Source organism: Dendronephthya gigantea, unplaced genomic scaffold (assembly GCF_004324835.1).
Source record: "Dendronephthya gigantea isolate DGI-Jeju-01 unplaced genomic scaffold, DenGig_1.0 000103F, whole genome shotgun sequence".
Taxonomy (NCBI): domain Eukaryota; kingdom Metazoa; phylum Cnidaria; class Anthozoa; order Malacalcyonacea; family Nephtheidae; genus Dendronephthya; species Dendronephthya gigantea.
This window is the reverse complement of record NW_021163113.1, coordinates 136,494-154,833: the sequence shown is the minus strand read 5'-3', so window position 1 is coordinate 154,833 and position 18,340 is coordinate 136,494. Positions and strand designations below refer to the sequence as shown.

Here is an 18,340-nt window from a genome sequence, read left to right as displayed (position 1 = left end):
ATGCACACAAGTAGTTCTCAGATCATGCAGTGGTCTAAATGTTGTTGGTCAGTTGTTTTCTTCTGGCGAGAAGGATTCCTTCGACCTTTGTACGAGAAATTTTCAGAACATAATATATTGCAGAATTACTGCCAATTTTGGATACTCATGATAAGTAGCTATTGTATGTATGTATGTATAGTCTGGTAGATTCTCTCGATCTAATGGGGTTCAGTCAGTTACATGCATGTCTATACTCAGGATAAAAACATGATATAGAAACGTCCAGAGTTTGTCGTTTGTTCTCCAGTTTTTGATCAAAATGATATTCACCACAGGGCACAAAATTTTAGGTCGGGCCCCTTTGCAAATACCAATGATTCAAAAACTGTGCCAGATATCTCTTATTTTCTTAAACAAATGATAAATAAATTCCGACAAGCATTCAGGCTTGCGATCGAAGTTGGAAGTGATAGAGAATGTCAACGTTGAAAGTGATATTTTCTCAAACTCAGACTGGATGTAAATATCATGCATTGACACTACGTTTTATAAATTACTAATGAAAAATTTCATTAATTATACGTTAAAAAGCTTTGGTAAAAAACTGCATTCTAGACAAAATACATAAAACAACTCACTGACTAATTTGTTTCGATTCAGTATACAGGCTTCGTGACAAAGCAGGTCAAATGGTCAATGCATTTGGTTTTATGTCGGCAAAACTGTTCATATACACAATAATTACGTCTAATTATGTTTTATTTGATAATTTCCGATGTTTGTTTTAAAGCTTTTTTTTTCGTTGGAAGTGCATTAACCGCAATAATGCCTTTATATGGGTAATAGACGACATGTTGAGCTTACGTTTCAATGCCAACAAAACATTTTTACTTTTCAATTTGCACCTTTGACTGAAACTTATGGAGCATGAGCTCTTCAAGCTGACGACTTCCTCGAAAACGGAATATGACACTTTATCGCTTAACGATAAATGAACGCAAATGCCACCCTTTGAGTTACCTTCCTTCGATGGGGGGTTTCGATCATTACAAAGCAATCATTTCACAGTCTGGCAAAGAATAAAAAAAACTGAAATTAACATACGTGCATGAACAGTAAATATTCGCGACTAGAAGACTCCTATAGGAATACGCGCCATATTTAGTAGAGAAAAACTGAATCAATTCCACTACACTTCGCATTTCAACACGACAAGTGTGTGAACCTCAAAAAAAGTTCCCAGTTAATATTTCAATCTTAGGTAATTTGATATAGCCTTCGGTCAATATATAATATTGAGGTATAATTATCGCGCCAGCTATGAATGATAATAATGAACCACGTGCTCACTTTAGAATGCCTAAATTGTGTATAGTTCGTTTGTGTATATGCCATGCACATGCATGCATATTATAGGTGCGCGTGCATTTGCCATGTGACCGGAACGATGTTGACCAGAAACTAAGTTCATATATGCAAGCAATTACATGAAATCATATATAATTATTTATAAACATATAGTTTAATATTAAAAGAGGACGTTAATTTAAGCTTCTGAGATATCTTGCAATTTAATGATATATATAGACAAAACAAATGCTTTAAACGGTATTTTGTTACCATGTGAAAACCATATACGGTAACTACGGACATTATGAAAATACTCTCCGTAGACTAAAAACAATTAATGTTGAACTTAGAACGCAAAGCTTACTAAAATATATCAACGTTATTAGTTATATAACGCAGGAGAAATGTTGTTTCTTTATTCCATAATGGTTTCAATAGTGCGGTTTGTAAAAGGCTAAAGTGGTCATTGAAATTTCCATGTAGCTATTCTACGATGCGTAAAATCTTTCTCCCGTGCCAAAATACCACCCAAATCGTGTTTGATTCTTATCACGCGCCGACATAAAGCCTACTTGTTTTGCTTTCCCTAATGCGCCATTAAACATTCAAATGTATGCATGCCTAAAATATTGATACAACCGCGTAACTTGTTCAAACAAGTGGCTAGGTACTCCGGAAGGCCGGTACGCTGGACAAAGAATTTGAATGTATTTAAACTAACAGCGCTTGGCAAGAAAGCTAGCATTCCGCTGTCTGTAACCTCTTTCGTTCGACGATGTTTGCTTTTGGGATCTATGCCTTGACGTTTCTCCTCGCTGTGGCGGAAGGTGGGTTAAAATCTGTGATAAATCACTGTATACATTGTATATTAATATTTACATAGCGTTTGTTAGTTTATATTACAGCCGGATTTGCGGTTTATATGTATATAACATCAAGTCACATCCAGGTACGATTGCACGACATACAACCGATTCCCAATTTGTTTAACACGTAACGAGTTCTGGGTTAGAAAAATGTTAACAAAGAGTACTAGGAAGGCTGTACCGTCTGTGCTGAACGAAATTGTGTTATCTCGACATTCACCTTGGAGTTTTAGAGTTTGTACATGACCTGAATTTCACCGAGCAATTTTCGATCTTGTTTAATGCCTCAATTATACCTCGTTTTGTTGCGAACTTTCACGTAAGCTTTACACTTTTGCGATGCTATAATTGAATATCAAAGATGTTATGCTTATGCCCACAGGTTATTAGGTCGTTACTGTGATCGTTAGCCGAACATGATCACTAAAGGATCAACAATTCTTTGTTTGAGGAGTTTCCGAATTTATATGACAATCTTTCCTGTCTTCTTCGAAGCTACAGGATCTATTACATGAAGTCACAAAATCATATACTACGCTACGTCCCATGCAGTTTAATTCTACCGTCTAGGTTAAACAAACTCATTTCCTCCTAAATTCGTGATTGGTAAAACGAAATTGCGTGCGTAGGACACAAATCTCCATCGCTTGGGGATATATCATGCATTTATACTCTTCATTGACAAAAAACCTGATTCATTTCTTGCAAACATTCAGGATAGCAAATACGCTTTATGTCTGGATTTCACGAAGGTTAGCTATATGGCTTTAAGTAAACCGTGTTGGGGTAGTTGAATCAGCGTGGCTGTAATATATTATTCAAACTTTGGGCCAAAAATGTTGTGCCGTCTGGCAGAACTGCCTGAACAAGGTGAGGGGAATTCTTGAACTGAATATATAAATTGCGAAAGTCTGACGGTAATTCAAACGGCTTTATATGTTTAAATATACTGTCTAGACACGGCTGGCCCAAAATCCGGTTGAAAATAAAAAAACATATATCATTGCATGTCGTTACATATAAACAAATATTTATATAGGTGCGCTCTCCACTATAGGGTACTCTTGTGATGGTAACTAATGCATTTTGACTGCTGTTTGCCCAGCCTTTGTATATGATGTTTGTAAAAAATTGATCATATACATGGAATCTTTAATGATACGTCAGCTAATAAATATATATACTTTATACATGCAGCGCTACCGCATTTGAAAGACCCATTCGTCTATAGAATTAAATTATTGATCGCACATGTTCTTAATTAGTATGATCAGGTGAATCTCTACCAAAAGACAGTTGGAAAAAAAAGGCAACTCTCCTCCTCGAGGCCAGCTAGCACTCTGTACTTTTGAGCTTCAAAATCAAACTCCCGCTTTTGAGCTTAATAAACATGATATTAATTGAATATCGAAATTTTGGGCCATCCTATTTGCACGAATGAAGATAGAAGGTAAATCGTACCTTATAGCTAGCTAATTTTGTCTCTCAAATGCATGGACAAATAAAACCTTTAGGCTTTACACAATCGATCAATTCCCTGTACGAAATCTGTACACGTTCACACATTTAGGAACGGACAAAAGTATTTTGTCTTGAGGCAAATGTATATTGGTAACTCATAAAGACTATAAAAAATATATTTTACCAAAATATATTATCTGCTTGATATATCAAATTATTTTTGATAAATTTAGTGTCTACATAATAGGACTACAATTAACCGACTTTTAATATCTCTCCATGGAGTCGTTGCATGTTTTTTTACGACATCAAATAGCAGTATAGGGACTATACCGAAGTTAATTAAATCTTTTATAGACTATATATAATTCTATGTGTTTGCATGCACTAGACTCTGACTTAATGTTCTGTCCAGACCCGTCTCACTTTGTTTATTCAGGTGAGAATTCGCAATTGTTTTGTCTTTCTTTTGTAATTAACGAAAGAAATGTTGTTTCACTTTTGCGACAGCATTACCAGAGTTTTCTGCGAAATTTAGATTTTGAGAACTTTATAAGGACTTGCGATCCTAATCAGATGTGATTGATAAACAATTCTCACAAATACGTGATCGGCATGATATTTCCCGTGTTGAAAAATTTTCATTCGTCATGAAGACGCTTTGCAAAGTTTTGCCGCTCAACAGGGGCGTAGAAATTACAAATTCCATGCATTTCCCCTGGTTTTTTCTCATCTTTTTTTCTATACCTAAAGCGTTTAAAGAATGCTTAATATAAAATAATTCTATGGCCTTCATGCCTGCCTTATATCAGGAAATGAATACTTCATAATCTCTTTGTTTTGAGAAACGTGTATTGTTGTTGCGATGAACGTTTGCCATACAGTTGCTGTGACAAAATGTTGTTGTGACCACCGTAAATGTGGGAAAATATGACAAACGTTTAACGTATGAAAAGATTGACGCCATATTTCGATGCAGGTGTATTTTATGCTTGAAGCAACGGGCGATCTAAGGTCATCCTTTGTCTCGCTCACCGGATGATTTACCAACGTTATTTGCTATACAAAAACAATATCACGCGAGACTTGTCGTTCCTTGGAGATGCAATGAGTCATCAAGACTTAAGACTCCCTTTCAAATGAAGTACTTAATATCAACTCAATGCCTATTTTCTAAATGCTTTCATCGTTTCATCTCGTTACAAAATTACATAGTGAAATCACGTCTAGAAGCGTCCTAGGATCATGGTCATTATACAAAGGGGATTCCTTGTATAAAGTGTTATTAAAAATACAGCCCGACCAACCGCTGAGAGATATTTTCGGAGTTCAACTGAGATTATTATTTGCTAAATTTGGAATAGACTTCTCTTTGTGAAAGCTATTTTTGCCATCGGTCTTGAAAATAACCGTGCGAAATTTTTTTAACACACTACTGGTAAACAATCCGTTTGCTACTTCATTATGCCCAAAGAATCACGGATTAAGCTCGATTAAACCCGTCATAGGTCTCCTTATTACGCTCCTTTAGTACAGAAGCGCGATATTGATTGTTTATATAGCTGTGTAAGTAACCTGTGATGCGAAAAGTCACCAATATATATAACTTATATTATAATATGGTATATACAGGTCAATCTCCACTCAGTTTTCAGCCTGTACAAAGATAAAAGAGAAAGCGTTGGCGATTATTTACCAGAGTGTTTATAAATGTCGAAAGTTTCGACTGAAACTGCTTGAATCACTTCAAATGAAACCTAAATAACTCTAATTCTCAGTCTCAATCAAATGCATAACAGACACTATTAGCTTTTTGCTAAATTTTCGTTTGGAAAACTCAAGCCGAAGATACGGTTTTTCGGGTCGGAAAGACTTTTAATAGCGGTGAAATCCTTCTGAAAATGTATTATACATATAATTATTACACTATAAAGGCAGACAGACATCGTGCTTTTAAATATATATTTGTGGCAATTGTTTGTTTTTATTTTTTTACCGAGTCTTTGTTATTGTAATGTGCAAAACTTTGAAGAATGCTTTACAAATACACATGCGGCTAGGCTTTGACACCAATGCATGTACAGGGGTTATAGAAATGATCGTTTAGGCTCCAGTAAGTATATATACAAACATGAAATCAAATTCAAATTCGCAGAGTTTTCAGTATCGAAACAATATAGTAATATTTTGATGTGAACAAAAAATGCGGAAAGCTCGTCGTCTAAATTTTGATGAACATGATAGAATTATATATATATAGTTATATACGATCTAGCTATATATAGCTATATATTACTCTACGAAGGCACAACTATAGAATACCTGCAGCGAGGTTTACTATATTCATTCTAATAACATATTCATACTCTACAATAACTTTTTATTTTATTGTCCAGCCTTTCCTTAGTATATAATTGCAGGGAATTCTATAGTTATTCCCTCCACAACTATCCTGTCTCCCATTTTTTCGTCAAAGTTCATCTTATTTTTCTCAAATGAGCTAGAAAACTCTCTTTATACCAGTCATCCTAACTGGGAGCTGCTATAATTTGTTGGCACGAATTTATGTTTCCTCCGATATATTTATTTCCACTATTGAATATAGGTTTCTATTTCATTAACATTAAACTTTGCCCGAATAAAGCGAAACTTCCCCTTTGTATATGATTCACATAACCAGGACTTTTTCAATGAATCAATCAAGAACAAACTATATTCGGGATACCCTACATATATAGGTTACTACTATGAAGTGCTTTAGATCTTTAGATATTTAGATCCAGAAGGATCTTTTTTGTCACTTTGTGTTCGTTTCAGTATATAGCACTTATTCCAGCCATTTTATTAGCTCACATATCACTTGAATTAGGTTAAAATTGTGACAGTTCACTTCAGTGAAGAAAAAGCACTAAATAGGTTTTTCCGGCAAGCGTCACAAATGCATCAAAATCGAGCCCCCAACGCAATTGTAACATGGCAACCGAAAAGTCCTATTTGTGTTATCCTATACGTGTATAACAATATAGCAATATAAACATTACAAAGGCCGGAAAGAACCACAATACAAGTTTATATTGTGTTCTTCCCAACTAATTCGTTGTTGTGGCTTGGCTTTGGTGCAGTTTCTATGAGACATGATCCCGGCTCTCATTACGTTAGACATCGGTACATTTGTTGAAATGAAATCCACGATTTCATTTAGTATCTCGTTCGGCTCTGCCGACAGAGTTATAAGGTCAGCTCTGATTACAATTTGAAAATGTGGTCGCATGTTTAATAGAATCATTAAAAGTTGAAAAAAAGTTTGAATATAGAATTGATTAATTTGACGGCGCCATTTGCACACCAGCCCAATTGTTTACAAGTTATTCATCAAATGAAACCGTCCCATGTTCTCGTGTGGGGCCGGCGACATCAAACCCTGACGCTTGCTGAGGCTCTGGGAAAACCAGCAAATTTTGCACGAAAATCAGTTCACCAGTAAAATCATCGCAGTGAACTCCACCCCAGTCCTCCGCGTAACATCATATTATATGTAAACATGGTTACGTCCACGTAAGGAGCAGCGTGTGAATAAATACATGTGAGAGCTGGCGATATTATTCATAAGCATATTTTACGGTTATTAGTTAAAATACAACGACGATGGTTTATAGTCGTGGTTATAACATTAATTGTTTTTCGTTCGAAATCGAGATTCAAACTAATCAAATTTCCACCTCCACAAACATACTTTTCGAACTTTTCGTGATTCATAATATAATCATTTTTTGAAGTATTGATAAAGTACTAAAGTAGAAGACGAATATTAAAATTCCCAGTTCGAACTATTTCTACGTTCGCATATAAATTTTGTTTTGGATTTTTTACATATATTCTCTTGCGGTAATTTCTCGCCGGAATAAGCAGCTTAAATGGTGCACGAAACTGCCGTGTTGATCGCGATGAATGATGAACGCAATGAACAAGAATAGCTCAGGAATTGGTAAAAAAACAATCAAAGCTTGAATTTTACTAGTGTTCCCAAAGCATCACCATGCCTCCGCGAAGGAATGCAGGCTCAGGTCCGAGATTGAGGCGGCATTTTGAGGTCGACATACCTGGTTCCCACAGCGACCTGTGGTGTAAAGACCTCCCACGCTCGTGAGAAGTCGAGTTTACTAGAAATCCTTTATATAAAACAAATAATCTTTGCCCGACTGATTGATAAATATTTTTAACTGCTTTGACATTTTGATCGCAATACATCAAAAAAGTTTTAAATGGAGTGTTTTCACGTCGCAAGTTGCATTTGACGCAAAGTTGATGATTTTTCTTTGAGTTGGTATAAGTTGAATGTAAATTATTCATTTTGAAAGCAAAACAGTCCTTAATTACTGCATCATTCATCAAAATCGAAAAGTTGTGTGAATTTTTAAAGTGGTGTACATTAAACTAGTTAGTGACATGTTAACAAACAGGTTAATGGCCAAACTACGATTTAACCATCCCAATTGTTGTTAAAAGTTTTGCACAAAAATTTCTTGCCGCCAATTGTTGCAAATGGTAACTTATTTTACTCCTCAAATTCTAGCTCTCTATTGAAAGTCTTCTAACTATCATTGAAATATATAATCGGTTATATTTCAGGCTCTCGAAGGTGTTCCCACAGGAAGCAGGATCTTTTTATTGTGGTCGATGGATCAAGACGAATCGATCCTGCTCAATTCGACAAAATAAGAACATTTCTACAAAATTTCGTGTCTCGCCTGGATGTGGGTCTTGGTAAGACCCACGTTGGCTTGCTTTTAGCGGATCGTAAAGAGAGAACAAAAATCGAGATTAGCTTAGGTCAATATGGTTCAATTGACTCACTTAGCAATGCTATTGGTCGGCTCAAATGTCATGGGAGAAGACAATCTGATATGGCGTATGCTTTGGAAGTTGTACAAAAGAAGGTGTGTTTAGTTACTATATAAGTCTTTGTGTGTTTTTGGGATGGGCTTGCTGAATATGCTGTAATTAACATGTATTGAGTAAGGTTAAAAAAATATCAAAAGACACGCAGAATTATGCAGAATTCTCAGACTGAAGGCTGAGGTTGTTTTAATAAGAAATTGAGGATCCGATTAATCGTTTTTCATATCCTGGAAAAACTGCATGAATTAAACAAGACGTGTTTTATTATTGATTTAAAAGAATGAAGATTACAACTTGTTCGCTCGCATCTGGTTTATTTCACACTCCAGAACCCTTTGGGACCATGATGTCTTTGTCATTGGTATGACGTCATGAGATACAAACTTTTCTTCCAAATCATGACGTAGTGGCATACGTAAAAAATCCACGTTATATGACGTCATTTGACATGACGATTTCTAGTTTCGGCAAACAGAATTGGTTGTGATGGCTCACGCTATTTTTTCACACGTTCAGGTTTTCAACAACAAAAACGGTGACCGAAAGAAAGTGAACGATGTTCTCATCGTTTTTACCAACAGATTTCTTCCCACCCAGTTGGAAGATGTTCTGCGCAAAGCTCACAAACTTAAGCAAAAAAATGTCGAGATCATAACCGTGTTCACTCAAGCCACGAAGATAGCGTGGAACGTGAAGGATGAGTTGACAGCTGTCGCATCAATACCAGAGAATGTCTTGACACTTCAGTCGAACAGGAAATTAAGACGGACGTTGAAAAAGAGAATTTGTCCGTCGGCTCGTGCAATGCGTGAGTATTGATTATTGATTTACCTTAGTCAGTCTACACTTTGAGGTTCTTGGGCGAGTTGTATAAAACACTATAGTTAACTTTGAACTGTAGCTAAGGACAGAATTGGCCAATCAGAGTAGTGTATTTCAGAGTTAACTAGGAGTTTCAGTGTTATGGAATCAACGATTGAATAGATGCATTGGGTTGGATGCACAGGGTTGGACAAGCTATCACGTACGCATACACACGTAGGTGCAAAAAACGCGACAGTGGAAAGCAGCCCGAAGAGTATATTTTTTCGTGTCACATTTTCTAATCAAGGGTTTATTTCAATCGAACATTTTTCGCAACCGCAAGCTACGGCTACAAAATTTACATATCGTAATAATGGTATGATTTAACTTGTGCTAGATCCCACTAAAGGATGTGTCCGAAAAAATCATGACGTGTTTTTTGTGCTGGATGGCTCGGGCAGCATTAAACTGTCGTATTTTGAAAGAATGAAATACTTTCTCATACATCTCATCAAAGAGCTTGATGTTGGCCGGCACAGCACCCATGTTGGATTGCTACAATTCAGTCACAGCATCAAAACTAGAATTGAATTCAATTTGGGTGAGCACCAAACATTCGAGGAGGTTAAAGAAGCAATTTTAAACATGCCTTATCAAGAAGGAGGGACAGACGCCGGAGATGCTCTGGAGATCGTTAACACGAAGGTTAGTTAGCGAGTATTTTCTTCAAATTTGAATCTAGATCAGTAAGGGATTGGTCATCTATGATCGCATGAGGTGATGAAATTTAATTTTCAGCGCAGAAGGAATGGAATTCTAAAAACTAAAGTGTTTCAAATTGATCCTTGTACCTTTTAATTTGCAACTCTTTTTAAGGAAAATCCACCGCTGATCACTCGATGGTCGTCACTGCCGATTTATACCAGGATCTCGTAACTAAAATTTATCGTATCGTTCTCCACCATCCAGGTGTTCCCTCAAAATGTTTTATATCGTCCAAACGTCTCGGATGTTGTCGTCATCCTGACCGACGGGGAGGCACGTGACAGAGAGAAGGCTCTCGAAGAGGCAAAGAAATTGCGCGAAAAAAGAGTTCAGATCATAACCATAGGGATGGGGGAAGAAGAGACGGTCGCGACATTCAGAAAAGATCTTAGAGCGATGGCTTCAAAGTCCAGTAATGTTTTTACTGCAGATTTCAAGAAACTACCGTATCTGGTGAAAACGCTGACGTCAGAGATTTGCTTTGCAAAACCCCCCAAAAGTACGAGAGTATAACAGAGGAATAGGCCTTTAGTAGAATTAGGGAATTCTTAAGGAATTCTGGTCTTCGGCGTAGTCTCGGCGGGAAATATAGGGAGATTTAGCATGAGGACGTGAACGTCAAATACGACATGAAAATGGCGAGTAAATGGCGTGGCATGTCCATATTTGGGTGCATCACGCCATTTATTCGCCATTCGCCATTTTCACATCGTCTTTGACGTTCACGTCTTCGTGCTGAATCTCCCTACAAACTCCATCCAGACGTCATGGTTTTGAATCGAACATCAGTATGCATAAAAAATTTGTTTAGCTTTCTGTTTATTGGCATGCTTGCTTCCTAATCTTTTTCTATCGTGTTTAATATAATCTATTCAATAAAATTTCAGCAATGCAATGCGCACATCAGAAGCGCGACATTCTACTCCTCGTGGACGGGTCAGCCAGCGTTGGTTGGCAAGATGTTAGGACGGTGAAGAAATTTTTACAAAAACTTGTGATGGAACTGAACGTCGGCGAAGATAGCAATCGTGTTGCGTTGACTCAGTTCAGCGAGCAAGGGAAGACTAAGACGGAATTTGGATTTGACCGTTATTACCAAGCTAGGAAAATTAGCCGTGCAATCCACAAAATGGTGTACCATGCGGGGAAAAGGACGATGTTAGGTCATGCCCTGGAATTAGCGGATAGCTCGGTAAGAAAATGATTCCCTATGATTCAGTGAAAAACAAGCAATTTGCATTATATATAGTATTGTGATCATGAATAATTAAATTAAATCATACCCAACTAAATTTCGTGAATCAGGTCACATGCACGCCCTGTATACCCCATACAAATTTAAAGGCGATTCTCCATTACGTCCGCTCCGCCCGCGCGGGTGATGCGCGCTTTGTTTTTCAGACCCGTCATGGTCTCATGGGCCGATTTTCAAAAGACGCTTCGCCCGCGCGGATGAAGCGGACGGTAATGGAGAATCGCCTTAATAGATTGATAAATATGCAAATCAGTTACAAACGCCAGCGGTTGTATCGAAAAAACAATCTGTAGTGTTTGCAACTGATTTGCAAAACTAGTCAAATCTTATATTCTAATACATTTCACAAGTTGTTTACAACACTCACGGCCGCTCGTGATTGTAAACATTACATATCAAATCTTCAGTTTATTCGGAATATATCATTTTGGCATAATTAACAAAGCATGATAAACATTGATGGCGCACGCTTGTTATTGGGCTGCCTGATACAATATACGCGTAATGGCAAAGCAGGCGTTATTACGAGCGTCTCCAAAAAGTCCTTATTATTTTATCAGTTAAAGAATTGTTTAATTTGAAGTCGACGTTGTCAGCGGGAAACCAAAATACGTAAACCACTTCTGTTTTTGTAAGCCATTATGCGGTTGTCATTTATATATCATTACATATGAGTTTTAACAGAAAAACATATTTTCCCCAAAACGACATTCAACGTTGATGCCTTTTCTTTCTTTTTTTTAGATATTCGATGGCTTCGATGGTGACAGAGCAGATGTGAGTAACGTGATAATCTTGGTGGCCGACGGTGGTGCGCATGACCAGACCCAGGCTTCGGAAAACGCGGCAAAATTAAGACAGCGGGGAGTTCACATCGTGACGGTATACATCGCCAACTCGAAATCGGAGGAGGAAAACAAGGATTTCCTTCGTAGCATTTCGTCTAGTCCAAGCGACTTCTACACGTCAAGTTTCGACGAACTGAAGTACATTGCCGCTGACCTTGTCAAAGTTGTTTGCAGAAGCAAGTAATTCAGAGTTAATGCCCTAGAGTGGTAAAATAGAGTCGCCGCTAAGGAAACTGATCTCTGAATACCCCAAGACGGACACTGGAGATAGTCGAAACCAAATTCTCTCTTTCAACGGTCCATACCTAGTATAGTTACTGGGGTATACAATTCAGAATAATCAATAGTGCCATAGACAATAATATTGACGTTAAATGGAGTTTATTTAAAGCCAATATAGACCCTTTCGATGATTACGTCACAACATTATCGTTATAAATTTAGAACCACCTTAAATAAGGTGGATTTCTAGTTTTAAGGCTGCTTTCCACTTACGCGTTTTTTAAATGCTTTTAAATTTTTATTATTTAACATCTAGGTCAACTAATGCATACTAAAATATGCAGACAACTCAGAAGTTCCTTCGATTTATTCACTTATTTTTTTCAAAGGTAACATGTATAAGGATTTCGACTTTGACGTGCGTGAACGTGCGTTTACGTGCGTATGAAAAACGCGTAAGTGGAAAACAGCCTTTACTCTCACGAGCCATGTGTAAAGATACAAAACATTATTCTTCGACACACGCATGAAAAGGACTTTTCATTTTGACATAATAAGTGTGGAACTAAAGAACGAGGCTTCCGGCCGTGGCCTTGTAGCCTCGTTTTAGTGTTACAGCTTATTTCCACAATTATTTGTCAAAGTTAAAAGTTCTTTCTCATTCATGTGTTAAAGAAGGATGTTTTGGGTCTCTGCACGCGGTTTGTGAGAGTAAAACGTGAAATCCATCTCATTTAAGGTGGTTCTAAATTTAGAACGTTAATGTTGTGACGTAATTATCGAAAGGGTCTATCTGATCGCACTCAAAGTGCCTTCAGTGATCATAAATATCACTAAATGTCTCGGAAAAGTATGTTCCCTCTATATTAGAGATTTATTATTTACTATAAAATGTGCGACGTTGTAGTGACACAGAGAATAACGTGTTAGAAAAATATATATACAGGTTATTTTTACAAAATTGATATGCTGTTGAATTTGCCAAAAATTTGTTTTGTCTGCATACGGTATGTTATGGCCATACATAAATAAGGTTTTCCATGCACTGGCACAAGTGCGCTTTCACGTGAGCTATTGGAGAGGATGCGGTCATTCAACCAGCGGTATTTCAGAGGCCATTGTCATGCGGATTGGTCCAAATGACCCACAATCAAAATCAAGGAAAAAATCCAGGAACTGTAATTTTCCTGTAATTAAAAAACACCGTAATGTTTTAAGATAATATATAATAATATACCGTGCATAAAAGATATAAAATGTCTGTCTCAAGGTCGGTCCCTCTCAAACTTGCCAAAATCAGGAAAATTACTATGAGAAATCCACAGTAGCCATCTTTTTGTGACAAGTTTGCGTATGTGAGGGTCAGTGGAGGGTTTCATGACGTGTGCATTTTGATTTTGCTGTGTTTTTTGAAATTTGAGGCGCGAAAACATAATTACACTTCTGGACTATATGTTATCTGTTTTCCGCCATTCTGTCACGGAAATATTGTAGTCGTCTCTTGGAAATTTATAAATATTATAAAAGATAAAAGACTATTGGGAAAATATGTGGCAGGATTGCTTCATTTGGATTGTGTCGTTTATCGCGGTTATCGCGGTTGTGCTATGCCTATGGATTTACAAATATTTGCTAAAGTTGAAAAGGAAGTTATTTTGCTCCAGCATTCATCGACAGCACAGTGCGGAACCGAAACACTGTTGTGTTCAATCAAGTTAGTTAACGAAAGGGATGTTTTTAATTCATTTCTTGTTAATAATACTATTATTATACGTGAGGGCGACGGCGAATTCTGCAAAAGCGATTGGGGTATGAACATAAAACTACAAGGTTCCTCAGGTAAAGTGCTTGACATTTTTTATCTTCCAAAACAACCTGGAAGGGCAACCGTTGGGATAGATTTGGGCACGAGGTATAAATTTAAAGGTCGATCAGAATTTTTAATAACTGTTCAGCCCTCATTACCACCAATTGGCAATGCCAATAGTGATGAATCGAAAAAGGGTGAAATATCAATCAATTCCAAAGTTGCCAATTGTAAATAATGATTATGGCTGCAAAAGAACAAATGAGCAACTTGTCCAACCAAGAAATGTTCAACCATTACCAGAGTGGCAAACTGCCAGTAATGTTCAACCATTACCAGAGTGGCAAACTGCCAGTAATGTTCAACCATTACCAGAGTCGCAAACTGCCAGTAATGTTCAACCATTACCAGAGTGGCAAACTGCCAGAAATGTTCAACCATTACCAGAGTGGCAAACTGCCAGAAATGTTCAACCATTACCAGAGTGGCAAACTGCCAGAAATGTTCAACCATTACCAGAGTGGCAAACTGCCAGAAATGTTCAACCATTACCAGAGTGGCAAACTGCCAGAAATGTTCAACCATTACCAGAGTGGCAAACTGCCAGAAATGTTCAACCATTACCAGAGTGGCCAACTTCCAGAAATGTTCAACCATTACCAGAGTGGCAAACTGCCAGTGATGTTCAACCATTACCAAAGCAGCCAACGAACCAATTCTCTGTTGAATTGAAGCCAGAATATGATGGATTGATTGACCTTGAACCAGCCTTGTTTCCTGATGATGACCACTTTAAGTGTTTGATTTCTTTACTGGGTGACTCTCAAACCAAACAGGAGTCACTTTCATCTAAAGAGTTGACTGTTTCTCAATATAAGAAAAACATTATTAATGTTAAGGAACCTAAAAAATTGAGTGATCATTCATGGGAGGCTACTGTTCTGTTGAAATCCATCAAACATAATGAAAAAGGTAAAGCAAAACTTGGATTCACATTTCAAGAAACACAAATCCAATTTGATCTGTACTTGACTGTGTACGAAGAATTTGACAAGCGAGCATGCCAAGTGATGAAAAGTAATAGCAGACCAAATCAAAAAGCATTTAAATGTGACAATGTGTCAGCAAAAGAAGTTGAAGGAGCAGATGGATATCACCTTGAGAACATTGCAAGAGTTTGTTCTATAAATGAACCAAAATCTATAAAAGTTGAGAATAACACTGGGTCTAGTGCAGTTTGTTTTATTTTACCTGCAATGCTTGATAATGAGAAAATTCAGAAATGTAAAAAACTGCTCTTAAACCTTCTTGAAGCAATTTACTGTCGCAAGAAGGCTTCAGAAATGAATGCAAAACGAATAAAGTGGAGAGAGAAAGCTATGGAGAGTTATAAAGCTAAATATTTTGAGCAATCATCATTCTGTAAAGGCGTCAAACAGAAATATGCTAATCTAATGAAGATCTATAATGAAAAGGCATGCGAGAAAATTTTTGCATTTTTCAATGAGGAACGAGGATTGAACCATGTTGACCTTCATGGGCTGTTAGTGGTTGATGAAGAAACACTTGCCAGGGATGAAAAAGAGCTGCTGCAGGACAACCCGGAAGAAGAGGTGACCAATATTATAAAAGAACGACAAGAGCAAGGAGATGAAGCAATTAGAATGCTAAAAGCAAAGATTGATGAATTTATAGAAAATATGGGTAAAGCTCAAAGTGAGAAGAAAACATGGCTTGAAGTTATTGTTGGTGCTGGACATCATTCAGTACGTGAACAGAAAATACGACCTAAGGTGCTGAAGTATTTAGAGGAAAAGTACCCTAATAAAGTCTCAGATGTCAATAAAGGTTCATTGGTGGTTACATTTGAAGAATATCCAAATAATGCAAGATGTTTTGGTCACTACTACTGTAAACATTGTAAGAAGGATTGGAAAAGTGGCAAATGTTATAAAAACAAATGGCAAGGTTGCAATTGGTGCTTTGATCAAAGGGGAAAATTAGTTCGATGTTTTCCAGTAATGCTTTGTCCACTGAATAAAATGAAGCTGAAAGAGGTTGCAGGAGCGACAAAACCAGTGGATCATCGTAAGGAACTGTGCCAAGTATGTCGTGAACATGGTTCATGTATGTAAGCAATTTGAAGGTGATGATGTAACATTAAAACCATCTGGGGTTTGTGAACCAATCTAAAATTAGATATAACAGAACTTATATTTATATAACCAAGGAGCAACATGGCAGTGTCTTCTAACAACTTTGCATCAAATTATGTACGCCAACTGCTTAAAGGAGATAACAACACTTCTCAACGTTCTGTCCTAAGGGCCCTCTCCGAAGAGAAGTATTTTTTCCTATTTTAAGCCGTTAATTAATATACCACATTTGATGCCTAGTTGTCACAGCTAATCCCTCGTATTTTCCATGGAAAGTCCGTTTACACTTGCGGATATTCAACTATAGATGCTCGTACACATCAGAGCATTGGAAACTTATTACTCGTTCACATCTATCAAAAGAAGGAAATCGCTCACAAATTCGCAGCACTAGCCACTAATCGCAAGTGGAAACGGGCCTTAATGGACCTTAATGGATACCAGTGTATGAGATCAGTGATCCCCCGTGCGCTCGCCTTTTTTCAACTGACCTCTATCCAATAACTGAATGCAACGTTATATATTTTACTCACTGATTTTACTATTAAAGCGCCTGGGTACGAGGCTGCTGTTGACACCGGTGAGCTTGACACTTCTTCCAGCAGAATACGTGATCGGGTGCATGGATAATTTACGGATGCTCAATGAAGGGGCACCCTCGTACCCAGGCGCTTTGATAGTAAAATATATATATAACGTTGCATTCAGTTATTGTATAAAGGTGAGCTGAAAATAAGCCACGCGCGGGGTGCTTGGGTAAATCATCCCAAACACCCCCGCGCGCTCGTTTTTTTTAGCTGACCTCTATACTCTATGCAATAACTGAATGCAACTTTTAATATATAATTCACTGTTATTCATCAATGAAAGAAGAAAATCAGGCCTAGTTCATACGTCGCATTTGGATGAGCCTCTCAGAGGTCTATCTATCTGGGGCCGGTTGTATGAAAGCCGGAAAGCGTATCCACTGGATAAGTGGATAGTATTTTTTCAAGTCAAAATCAACAGTTGTTTGCTATAACTATGATCAAATCTTAGTATTCCTAAATCGAGGATCCTCTAAATCGAGGATTTCCAAAGTTGAAATTTTATCGCTTTTTCAATTTGAAAAATTGTTTTGAAAAACGTTTTCAATTTGAAAAACGTTTTTCAATTTGAAAAATGTTTGGAAAATCACTATCCGGTATCCGGTGGATAGCGCTATCCAGCCTTGAGCCTTCGTACAACTACAACCGGCCCCTGGTATATCCATTTCGACTATTTCGTTCTCTGACCTTCGACTGTTCGACGCAAACTTTTTACAACCGTGTAATACGTACAAAATTTGAGTCTCAACCCGCTCCGACGGCTCCGTTAAGGCCGGCGCACACTAGAGCTATGTGCTTAACAAAAAGTCATTCGTGGCCATTGGCGTACGCCATTTGCTCTCGTGTGCGGGCGACTTTACTTGCTCTTGTGTGCGCGTGACGGCACGAATGACCAAAGTCGCCGGAATGACTTTTTGCTAAGCACATAGCTCTAGTGTGGGCCGGCCTTTAGCAATCCGGCTTAATAAGCGGTATTAATAATTATGCGTCGCGATTTAGATAAAAGAGCGAAGCCGCTTTGCCTATCAGTAATTTCTGGTTAAAATAGTAGCCTGTAGTGTAGCCTATAATAGTGTGGGAAATAAATCAGATATACTGTCCATGTCTATAGCTTGATGTAACATTAATTTCGATGGGTTTTTTTGTGGTAGATCGGATTACGGGATGTGTGTTAAAGTCTGGCTTGACGACGATAACCAGAATAATACGTGACCTTTTCATGTAGCATGCGGATGGGTGCTGGACAGGACTGGGCCATTTAGAGCTAACCGAGGGCGCCCGGGGTCCGGGGGGAGATAATTAACATTCAAATGTTATGACTTTTCCGCCATGGCAAAC

The 18,340-nt window shown here is 37.6% G+C and overlaps 1 protein-coding gene across 1 annotated transcript; it reads left to right on the top strand.

Moving 5' to 3' along the window:
* Nucleotides 1–1,965: 1,965 nt before the first annotated feature.
* Nucleotides 1,966–12,695, top strand: LOC114534605 (collagen alpha-1(XII) chain-like). The gene is made up of 7 exons (XM_028556066.1): nt 1,966–2,159; nt 8,289–8,596; nt 9,075–9,366; nt 9,760–10,067; nt 10,332–10,626; nt 11,015–11,319; nt 12,127–12,695. Exons 1-7 carry the CDS (start codon nt 2,108–2,110, stop codon nt 12,412–12,414), a joined length of 1,848 nt encoding a protein of 615 aa, XP_028411867.1. The 5' UTR covers nt 1,966–2,107; the 3' UTR covers nt 12,415–12,695.
* Nucleotides 12,696–18,340: the final 5,645 nt, after the last annotated feature.